This window comes from Anas platyrhynchos, chromosome 3 (genome assembly GCF_047663525.1).
Source record: "Anas platyrhynchos isolate ZD024472 breed Pekin duck chromosome 3, IASCAAS_PekinDuck_T2T, whole genome shotgun sequence".
NCBI classification, from domain to species: Eukaryota; Metazoa; Chordata; class Aves; order Anseriformes; family Anatidae; genus Anas; species Anas platyrhynchos.
Genome location: NC_092589.1, coordinates 36,803,541 through 36,815,874, shown reverse-complemented (window position 1 = coordinate 36,815,874; position 12,334 = coordinate 36,803,541). Strand labels below are relative to the sequence as shown.

At 32.8% G+C, this 12,334-nt stretch overlaps 1 protein-coding gene across 4 annotated transcripts in view; it reads left to right on the top strand.

Moving 5' to 3' along the window:
* KIF6 (kinesin family member 6) overlaps positions 1-12,334 on the top strand; it is a 178,424-nt gene that overhangs the window by 59,780 nt on the left and 106,310 nt on the right. For all 4 annotated transcript variants that reach the window (XM_027454038.3, XM_027454040.3, XM_013103400.4 and 1 more), the window contains one exon: positions 535-638. In XM_027454038.3, the coding sequence (XP_027309839.1) occupies positions 535-638 (104 nt within the window). The remainder of the gene's footprint in view (positions 1-534; positions 639-12,334) is intronic.

The window sequence follows — 12,334 nt, the reverse complement described above, 5'->3', positions numbered from 1 at the left end:
ATCAGCAACTGATACATCCTGCAAATTTGTATGCTATACTTCTATTAAGAGTGGATTGTTACATGTAAGGTTAAAATGCTGATATTGTTTTGGAATTTCTGTTTCTAAAGGGAAGAGAAAAATCACTTTTGGTATTTAGTTCTCTTTCTAACAGACATCAATGAGTTCTATTTTAAATGTTTTCATCACTAGCAAGTAAAACTAATGTTTTTGCTCCTCCTATGGTGATTTTTTTTTCTCTTGCAAGTAGTCTGTTGAAGTCTTTCTGTACAATCATGTCTTCTAACACATAAAGTTTATGGAGTTTGGATGACTTTTCTTGTTTTTATAAATGGAAAAGGAAAAAAAATGTGCTTGATGTATTTAAGTTCTTATTTCTTATTTGGTGTATTTCTGTTCTGAAAAAAAAAATACTGTTTAAAACAAAGAGGAAAGCAAAGTAAATATTTCACTAAACTTAACCTTTTAATGCAAAATACATAACCTATATAATAATTTGTAGGTGATGCTTTCTTTATGCTTTGCTGTTTGTAGATGGTTGTCCAACTGCAAAAGGAGATCCAAGAGTTGAAAGATGAGCTGGCATTGGTGACTGGCAAGCAAAGAACATCAGAGCTTTCACAAGAAGAGCTACTTCAGTAATGGCTTACATTGTTGTTTTGTTGTTTGTTTGTTTGTTTTTCATTTTCTTCTTTTGTGGTGATAGTTTTCATCAGTTTCTTTGTTGGCATAAATATTTAAATTCATCTCAGAGTTTTAAAGTTTTCATAGTGAATAATAAAGTAAAGTTAGGTGCCAGGTTAGAATGGCAGTTTTCCATGAAAAGCTGTATGAGGCTGCTGGCTGTGTTTCTGCAGTCTCAGCTTTGAGGAACTGAAGTAAAGTAAATGCAAACGATGGGAATGCCAGACAGATGCCAGGCAAAAAGAAGTGTTGTATAATAGTGCAGAATAAAATTTAAAAAAAAAAAAAAAGTATTTCTTAAAAATTTCTTAAAAGATATACAATCTAAATAGAATTCAAGAAACATTCTTTGTACTGAGAAGTGTTGTGCTGCAGTGTTAGTTTGACATATGTCAAGAGAGAGCCTGCATTTCTAACACACAATTAATCAATGTCTTAAAAGACAAATATTTAATTTTTTTTTTTTACTGAACATGCTATTCATTTATGTGTTGTAATATCTTACAGCTTTTAGTAAAATATCAGTGCAGAATATAAGAACTTTCTATGCATAACGTAAAAATATTTTCTAATGGCTAAAATTTCAAAATAGCTATATTCAATTTCGAGGTTTGAAAAATTGAGCAATCTTGTGGGACGGACCTATTTAATCTCTGTGCCTCATCTATATAAAGTAGTAGTAACTGTTCTGAGATTGTTTGGTATATTAATGATAATGAAGGTGAAGCTGCAAGAATTTTGACAATGATTTTAATTTAACTTGGAAGTGCTCCAGAAGAAAACTAACAGTGCTAAACATTTCCCATACCATCCAGGAGATTCTGGAGGCATGCAGCAAGCTGCTACCTTTAAAGTTGTCATTTTTCGTTGTCGGTTTTGATTGCTTTGTTTTGTTTTAATTCAGAAACTAAACAATATCCATATCAAGGATGAGGAACCAGCATTATGTAAACATTTCTTGTATAAAAATATAGAAGGATCTTTCTTTTTCTTTACATAAGGAATTAAATAACCTTAATGGCTAGTTTCTCTTTACCCTTACAAAACTAGTCTTTCACAAGATGAGCCATTCTCGGGGACTTTATTACAATATACATAAATAACCTATATATTCATTTAAAGATATACTTTCCTAACATCACCGTAAAAATCTCTCAGTTGAATTTTCCTTTGTGATCTTCCTTGCTGTTTAGTTTGTGTAGGGACATTGATTTTTATTTTATTTATTTATGCCAAGGCCATGAACCTCACTTCCTAACATTTCCTGTCTGACTTTTTGTTATGAAGTTAGTAGTCTCATAGGCAGAAATGGGTTCACAGCTGATAAAGGTTTTTAACAGAAGTGTGCAAAGGAAAACTAAGAATGTACGGTCTGCATACAGTTGCACTATAGCATACATACAGGAGGCCTTGTTTCATAAATGCATAACTAAAAGGTATAGCAGTTGATTATTTTTTCTTTTTTTATCTTTATAGCACAATATATGTAGTGTTACCTTGTCAGAAAAGGTTGCTCTTGAGATAATAGCAAGGAATTTTGCATCCCAATCCTCCAAAGACAAGCACAGAGAAGACTTTCTGCCTTTAATGAGTTTCTACCTATAATAAGACACAGAATGGGAAAATAGCCTTCAAGGACTTCAGCTACATTAGGACAATACAAAACTTTAAGTTGTTTAAATTTATCTTATAGGTATGTTTACTCAGGTTCATATAGTACATGTTTTTCAAAAATGTGTTCTTGCTTGGAACAAATGCCCTTGCAATTAAGATTCAGAACCAAATTTAAATACTGCTGACTGAGATACATTTCCTGAGAATCAATAATCAGCAAAAAGGACCACAAAGGTTTAACCTTGTCAGTAATAAATTCCAGATAATGCCCTTGTTTCAAAGATCTCTCTTTTTTTTTTAATATAGACTTAAAATGGAAAGCAGACTCGGGTGTACAGAATTTTTTATGGGTGACATAGTTTCAAGCAGAGAGCAGAAGACACTGCTGGAGAATTACTAATATATACATGAGGCAGTCGGACTGGCTTATTGATTCTGTATGCCAAATGGAATGTTGAAAAAAAAAATTTTTTTTTTTAGACAGTTCAAATGCAGGAAAATGTTAAATGTCATGCTCTGAGTTTTGCATTTGTACATGTTCTTGCATGCAGTGTACACAGGTAAACAAACTGATGTGAACTTAACAACCAGGTAAAAGTATAATCAACTAGTCGCATGAAAAGGCAAGATTTCATTGAAAATACCTTTCCATATTTTTATATACGTTTTGAGCTTGCTTTTGTTTGGTGATAATATTTCTGACCATGCTGGCTTAGGTTTGTCTGAGCATCATGTCATGATCATTTTAGAGCATTTACAAACATCAACAGATAACGTCTAAGTGTTCTGTCTCTAATGAGAGTCTTTTGCTGTGTTACGTATTAAACCTTTATGACAGATTTGTTTGTTGAGACTGACCATCTGAGTTTGGAGCTACTCACTATCTGGAGACTTTGCACAAATTAAAGAATAAATATACAAATGGATAGTCCAAACAAAAGTATAGAGTCAGGTGAGGGCTGATAAAATCACACACAGTTTACTATTTCTGGAAAATGTCTATGGTTTTCATCTACTTTTGCACATAAAATGAAACTTAAATAATATTGCTGAATGGGAGAGAGATGGATCAGATTGTTATGACAAACAGAAGAGGAAAAGAAACATGGCAAAGGTGATAGCACAACATGCTATGTTGCACTTTATTCAGTCACCACTTGATAACAATTCTTAGGGGGATTAGTACTTTAGGGGATTCCAGAAAGAATATTCTTTTTTTGATTGATGCTTTTTTAATGCGGCCAGAAGGGAAATTATAATTAGGGTCATTATAGATTTCAAATGCTATTTGGACATTTCTACTGATTTAAGATATCTTCTGTTTAAACTTAAATAAACTGTATCTTGGCTTGCATATGTATGCATACACATATACATAAATAGTTCAAGTATGCATAGTTGTTTTCAAAAGTCTTAAACTTTTACAAAAGTCTAGTTGTAAGGAGGAAATTAGTTAGTAAGTGTTACTAAATATATTTTAATGTATATTTATTGTGTGTTTAATTCTTATTCTGATTCATCAATTCAAGAGAGGTCAAAGCAAAATTTGTCTTCTGAAAGACAGTTCCATGCCAATTTTTGTATTTATTCATTGATCAAAGGTACAAAACATGTCAATCAAAACTCCATGCACTAAGTACATATTAATTTTGTTGTCTCTGCCCAGATTCTTTTCTCAGGTACTTTTTGGTAGAAGATGGATGCCAGAATGAAACTAGATCTACTGAGTGCATATGTAGAACCAATACTATTTTTTCACCTCTGGTCACGATAATGCATAGGCTTTGGCTCTGTACAAGAGTTGCAATAAATAAATGCTAGTGATTGCCCTGGAAATAAGTATTAATATCATACAAAATGGTATTTTGTATGTTTCTTTACTTTGTTGTAATAAATGTTTAGTATAACTATGAGCTTCATTCCACTTGCTTACTTTCAGGGTATTCGAAATAAAGTCAGTAGGCTACTCATTGCAGTTCAGACTGTTAGATTTTTTAAGATATTTTGTGAACAAGCTGTAGTTCTTTCTTCATTCTTTTTTTCTCACTTGAATCTAGAAATGTCTTCACAAGAAATGTCTTCAGATTATTTTATTTATTTATTTATTTAATGAAAGGGGGAAAAAAGGTCAAACAGACTTTCATCATAACCACTACAATGTCACATTGTCATTCATTAAATTTACAACAAAATGGAAAACAAATGCTCTTGACTTCACTTATGAATGATCAGTCCTGTGAATAAAGGCATAGCTGTCTAGAATTCTTACTTCAGAATTCTCTGTAAAATGGTAAGAACTACTTATTATGTCATATTTTTGGTTTTATTATTTTATTCTCATAAACATACATTAGTTCTGCCACTCTCAATCTGTTTATTTAAAAAGCATGGCATAAAAAATGCAGCTATGCTACAAAAGTGGCCCAAAACGTAGTTCATAAAATGCTTCCAAAATCTGTATTGCTTGCTTTGGATCACACTATCTACTTCCTCAGCTGTAAAGGGCTGATCTCTAAATATTTCTTTAAGCTAGAGAATTAGTGCCTTGTTTAGAGAGAAAAAAGAAAAAAAAAAAGAAAAAAAAAAAAAGGAAAAAAAAAGAACACTTTGCATTATTGAAATAAAAATACAGCGAATATCATAGATCACAAACAGAAGGAAACTATACCCCCATAGGTTTCTGTACTATGCTTTAGAATGGGGTAAAATAACATTGAAATGATTCTTATTTTTTAATCTTTTTTGTAAGAAACATGCCAAAAGTAAAAGGGAGAGTCCTTTTCATTTGAATCATCTGGGATATTTTTTTGTTGTTGTTGTTGTAAATGAGCTCACTAGCAATTTACAATGTGTGCCCAGAAAGTCAGGATTTTGAATCAAAGTCCTGTGCTCCAGAGCACCCACGCTCCCAGAGCCTTTGCCAGTTGGAATTCTCTGGTAACAGGGACGGAAGTCCTGGCTTAGCACTTTAATTTATTAATAACTTTACCTTATTTCTTTCAGATATATATGTTATTACAGACGCTTCTATTTTTTACTTCAGCACTCATATATTGTTCATCTTACTCATACCCTGGATTTCTCATTAATTCTTTCTGTCTTTCTTTTTTTTCTTTCAACGTTGTGACATCTGTATGCTATCATGGCACTGACAATATTGCACTGTTGTACATTGTAGAGTTTTTAATAGTTACTTGTGCTTAAGCTATTGGACCAAAGGTTTAATTTACAAAGCAGAGCAAATGTTCTTATTCGTTGATGTCAGCGTTCAATTTCTGTTGCAAGGTGGAAGAAATAGAAGCATATTACCTTGGTTTATGTCAATACAGGAGAGTAGATTTGTGCAGAAGTTAGCAGGCTGACTGACATATACTGTGTAGGAAATATTCAAGAGAAGCTACCTTAACTGTAGGTTTAAAATATCTTACACTAACATCAAGTTTAGGTGCCTGATTTAGAATCCTGTTAAATCAATGTGTTTCATGAGAGGACTTGTTTTTTTTTTCTCTTAAATGTTATGAAATCTTCTGTGACAGCACAGAAAGGTCAGATTCCTTTTTTTTTTTTTTAAAAAAAAAAAAAAAAAAACTCATGGTAACAATTTATGAAGGGATATGTTCAAACATGTCTGTTCATAGCTGATTTTTGAACTCTCACTTAAATCCATTGAATGTCTGGTCATCTGAGGTGCTACTAAGTACCATTAAACATATATTTCTGTCTCTTGGCACTTTAAATACTTTCTGTAAAACTTTTTCTTTAGAGCTCATATCTAATAAAAAACAGTTAATCTTTACAAAACCTCTCTCATCTACATGTATACTGTAGAAATGTCTCAGTGTTCATCTGTATGAGACCTTTTGACTTCCTTGTTTAATTGGTGCGTTTGTCCCTTGTTCTTCCTTTATATTTCAAATTCTTGTTACCTTCTAATCAGATTTTATTTTTTTTTGGATAGTCTGAAGATTAGTTTTCTATTTGTACTTTTAGATGTACTCTATGCATTACCATTGTGGCCACAATTAGCAGGTAGTGAGTAGCATTGCTTTATGTATGTGCTTTTGCTTTGTTATTACAAAATGCTGTTCAAGAAGAAAAAAATATACACTCTGCTATCTACCTGACATGTTTATTCTCTGCAAAAACTCTACATGCATAGCATTACTGTAGACATTTTTTAACCCGTATGAGATAGTCTTGATCATTTCACAGTCCTTGCCAGATCTCCCCTTGATTTATTCATGTAGAGATTTAGATCTGTGTGTGTTGCATCACTGGAATGAGTGATTTTCAACTGTGTAGAAACTCTTTACATGTGTCATATTACATGTATATCCTTCTAATTCAGAAGGATCTCTTTACATAGGAGGTAGCAAAAATGACTTTGCCAGTATATTTAATAAGAGAATGATATCTCTAATAGGAAATGTATGCTTCTTTCCTTCGCAGTGCAAGTGTTGAATGTTAATAATTTATCTGTGGGTATGATACTGTTTGATTGCTTTATAAAATTAGAAGCTTTATTTGCATATTTTTTGCCATTTATATACAACTGAAAAAAATCCAAATGATTGATTCCTTGCCAGATTGAATTTAGGTAATTTCTTTGGATGCCAACCTGTTGGTTATGTAAACAGGCAACATATAAAACCTAATTGCTGCTTACAGCGTTAGCAAACTGTATGATATTTGTAAATCTGTTTCTACTCAATAGGCAAGAAAATGCTTTTGCTCTCTTTTCAGTTGGCCATATTGCTCTGTTCTCCTGTTCTATTCATCTGTTCTTTTTATAAATATATAACGTGTTTTAGAACTTCAAATTTTGACTATATATGTGGCTTTTTGGTTTGGGGATGTTGGTGGAACTTGAGGGAGGAGATATATTCTACTATGGCCTGAAAATGCCCTATTCCTTTTTCAGAAAGTATGTGCCTCCTAGTTGTGCTCTTGCTGTTTTCTGCTGGCTGGCACTTTTTTTCCAGATTCTCAAGCTTGCTGCCTGACTTGATGAGATATGTGCTATAGATACCTCCAAGTATAGGCCTGATAATGTGCAGACAAATAATTGTGTCAATAATGTCATCATTGGAGCCATGAAGGAGGCATTATCCATTTGGCCTCTATAGGAAAATCATTTTAGAGGTCTCCAAGATATTTCATAACATCATTTTATAGGAAATCTATTGCAGAAGTCTAGGTAAGCAAACTTCTTTAGTTGAAGGAACCTCTCTGCTGATCTCAGGTGTTTCAGTAGCTTCTTTGTTAACAGTCTATTTTTCACACACTTGGATTTCCATTTTACTTGTCATAAAGTTCATGGTTGACACACAAAATTAATTGTTCTTTAAGTGAACTTAATTTTGATAGATGATACATAGTGATGGTGATCAGGGTTAAAAGGCAAGCTCTCCTAGAAATGAATCATGGCACATAAAACAAGGTCAAAACGAGTCCTTCCAAATATGTGTTTTTAGATCCTGCATCCTGCATGCTACTGAGAGCTCTAAACTTTAAAAACATACTCTCAGTTGGCTAGGAATACTTTTCTGATGCATTTCAGCTGTGTAATTTGCATCCTGTTTCATGGAAACACAAGACTGATTCAGAAGTGGATTTTTTTTGTTTTTTTTTTTGTTTGTTTGTTTGTTTGTTTTTAAGATGAAAATCTGTTTTTTGGTGAGCAGGTAAAACTGAAGTAGCAGAGTGCTCATCTTACCAATCTGGAGTTGTGCTATCAGTAAAATTGCTTGGAACCTAAAATACTGCGTATAGAAAGCTTTTGTGATTTTTCTGTGGTCTAAATGGTAAGCAGGCTTCATTAAAGAAAGAATCCTGACGAGTGGAAAGTAACAGGAGAGAAATCAAGTTGATAATGTAAAAGCTGTCTGTGAGCTGCAGTTCTATATGTGTTTACATTCTTAGGAAGAATGTTATAAAGAGGGGAATGATAGACCAAGACTTTGTGACTGATTCACAGTCACTAACCAGAGACCATGGTTAGTTTAATAAGTTTTCACCCCAACTGTTCATGACTGGTTTTCTCTGAGTGTGCATCCCGGCATCACAGTAAGAACAGACTCGTGTTTTCATTCAGGTATTGTTATTCAAACTCAACTGAATCAGCATTGCAGTGCCTTTCTTTTTGTACTATGTTAATATAAACCAAATATAAAAGTGGGGTTTAAATTCATATCATAAATTATGGGATACTGTTCCATTGGCATTAACTTAGAAAATGATTCACTTCTTTTCTGGTGGGAAGTTTTTACTCTTGTTTTCTCTGTTGTTGTTTCATTTGTCTGTTTTTGTTTTGTTTCTCTGATGAGCACTGAGAAAGAAAACCCCATTCTTTGTTTACAGTTGTTTTTCACATAAAATTTGTCTTTATTTGATACTTTCACATTCTTTTTCCTTCAGGGAGTTTCTGTTGGAAGAACTATTCTTCCTGATACAGCAGGATTCTGGCACTAGACTTCGGTACACTCTTGCTCCTGTTAGTGTAAGTTAGGCCTGCTGTCTTAGCTAGGCAGAAGCTAAGAATAGAATAGAGCAGAACCTAGCATTCCCCCAACTGGCTTTAGTTGCTGTAATAATATTAATAAACCTTTAACGGTGTGTAACTTCTTACAAATAATGCATCAGCCTGCTTGTTAACAATATTTATTACAAAAAAATGAAAGACTTTATTGGTTTCATATTTGTTTCTATGTAGAATCAAAGATTTTAACATTTCTCAAGCATACTTTTCAGGTTTCGTTTGTTGTTTTTGTGTGTTTGTTTTTATATTAGTTGAGTACTTTCACTGACAGTTTCCTGTGGCTAGGTGGTTGTATATCAGATTAATGTAGCATCTTCTAACATTGAAATAGCTTAAATTGACTGTCTTACATTAAAATTGAACATCAAATTCTGAAATAAAGGTATATGCTGCAGATTTTCACTGAAGCAATTAAGTGTGACTTGTAAGCAGTTCAGTTATTTTCATTTCTTTGTTTGCAGCTCACCACATGACTAGTTTTCTATTGAATTTCAGTTAATTAAAAACTGTTTACATCCTTTCTTTTTTCCTGTTGGCGTTAGTGCTCTTCAACTTCCTAAGCTAAGCTTAGTAAGGTGGCTAAGGGCTAATTATTTTCTATAAAGGTTACTCCAATGTGAAACAAAATTCCTGGTGTTAGAGGCTTTCTCTATATTCGAGTTTCTGCACCAGCGAGTTGCATTTGCTACTAGGCTTTTTATTGTTATTATTTCATTAGTAGGTCCTTGAGTTGATTAATTTTAGTTAATTTTCATTTTACTTGGGTGATTTGATTTTTGCCACTGAAGGTTGTATAACTAAGAGGTTATAATAACTGCATTTTAAGTTGATAATAAAGGAGTATAATAACAAAACAAAACAACAACAACAAAAAACACATTCTGTGGTCAGTGTCATATAAGTAAAAAAAAAAACGGAACTACTATAGTGCTGGTCTGCATAAATAAAGTCAAGGAAGGAAAAAAAAATCTCATACTGCATACAACAGTGTTCATAAATACTACATTGGAATGGTTTCTTTGTATGTTTTTGCGTGGGTTGTTTTTTTCTGTTTGATTCTATCTGTTTCTCATTTTAAGATTTAAAAACTATGTGTTGTTTTTTTTTCACCACCCCGGTTTATGAATTTCCTTGGAACCCTTAACCATGTCATAGAACCTACATACACAACTACCTTTGATTTTTCTAAAGTATTTTCCCATTTTTGGCAGTGGGTGGAATAGGGACATTATGTTCAGCCCAAGATGTTTTTGAAGAACTTGGTCACAAACTTAGAAATGCTTCAAATATGTAATATGGTCTTTGCCAAGCCTGCTCATTCTTTTTGAAAATCCATTTTGAAAAGTCTCTTCTTTGGGCAGATTTTTCCTAATTTCTTCTTGAGAGGGCATGCAAATATTAACCTGCTATCCTTGGCATAATGATAGAAGTTCATCATTACTGCATTTATGGACTGGTTACTCAGGTCTTTTTGAAAATGAACTAGAAACAAGAAACAGAACATACTACTTAAGAGAGGTCAACGTAGATCATCTCAGGGCTGAGGCAGAACAACTAAAGCAAGATTTTGTAGGGAGTTTGTTGGATAGATACTCTCTTGTTCCTCTTGAACATCTAGGCACAACTAGATGTTGTTCATGGCTGGGTTGCTTTACAAGGTTTTCAAGTTTGATACTTGCAGACATAAATTCTTGTGACAGCTTTTGGTTAGAGGAAAATAGTTTAAATATGCATTTATCTGTTAAAGAACTAAGGATCAGAGATTAGGTAACCATCTTTTAGTACATAATTATTGCAAAGGACAAAGTCACTCTCCTTCTTTTGAAGGTAACTGAAGGAAAACCAAAAATCATTTTGGATTTCCTTTACTTTTTGCAAAAATGTTTTTTCTTGCTCTGCCTCTTTTAATAGGAGGATAACTACTGCCTCTATGTGATGCTTTGACTAGAAAGAATTTGTTGGAGTTGTAATTGTAAATGTCCAATATACATGTATTAAATATTTTACAGCTCTAATTTATGTGATTCTGTGGTCTAGTTTTCACATATTTTATTTACATCATTGTATTTTTTAATATATGTCATTTATATATGTCATTGTAACTTTTAAATGGAAACCTAAAAAAAAGTAAGGGGTACGTGATTTCATCTGCGGGCATTCATGGAGATGAGGGGATCTTTTTTTTTCTTCCCTTTTCATTTATTTATTTGTTTGTTTATTTCTGTAGTGTTCAGGCTAGGCTAGTCTGTGCTTGTTCTAATTCTTAAAGTTGAAATTTTAGAAAAGTATCTAAAAATACACTGAAGATTCTGCAGTTTCCACCAATTGGCGATGAAACTTAATTCTAAACTTCTGATTTATGGTCTGCTATTTCAGACTTGACTTAGTCTGGTGATTTAGACCTGTTTTGCCTTCCATGTAGTCTTTGAGACACCAAAAAAATGAATTATGCTGTTACATTTTTTTCACAAATGCCAAACATATTAAAAGTTGCATAAGAAACAAGAAATAGAAGATCATATCTATAACTCCAGCTTGTCTAACTCATTACACTTTTACACTTGACAAGTTAACTTTGACTCTCAACTGGCAATCAAAAGTAGAGCTTTTTTTTTTTTTTTTTTTTTTTTTTTTAACAAGGATTCTATGTTCTTTTTTCCTCTTGAAATATTTTAACTTTCTGCCATGTTATTCTAGTAATGGTAATGGTGGAAGTTAGTGTAATTTTTTTGATTGATTTCCATAGCCTAAATCCATGGTAACCTGAGAATGGCTAAGACCCTGGCAAACAGGTAATCTTACTCAGGGTAAAATATCTCCTTTCTACATTGTAGTTCAAGATTAAAGGCTCATTTTTATAGACGACTTCATATAGTCAGTCTAGACAGTCTAGTTATAAAAAATATTTTTGTTTCCTGTTATTCACTGAAATCAATATGGTGCTTAGGATTTTGACAAATACTGATTCTTTCCGTGTCGTATAATCACTATATAGTGTTCTCAATAGTGCAAATGTTTGTCTTTTCCCAGTTGCTTATTATTCCCGTTAAACAAATGCCTGCCTCCATGTATGAAGGGTTAGTTCTCCTGGTCATAGTGTTTGTAGAGAGTATATGAATATCCTCTTGTACAACAGGACTCTTTTTTTTTCTGACTTTTTGTTGTTGTTGTTGTTGAACTCTTCATGAGTAAAAAATCATGTAGCAATAAGTAGAATTTTGGTATCTTTTGTCCAGCAGTTTTTGTAGTCTTTTAATGTGAGAAGATGATCAATGCCAATAATGCCTTTGTAACTTATATTTATCTTTAAATATCCTCTCTTTTAAGCCCTCCACATGTAAAGTTCACATTGTCTTCAGGGGGTGTTCCATAAATTCAAAAGTCATTAATTTTGCAAATACGACTGGTATAAACAATCTCTTGTTCTTTAACTAAAGTGATGAAAATGGGAAAGCACAGTTTATCAGAAACTACCTGAGGGTTGCTGTATTCTTTTTC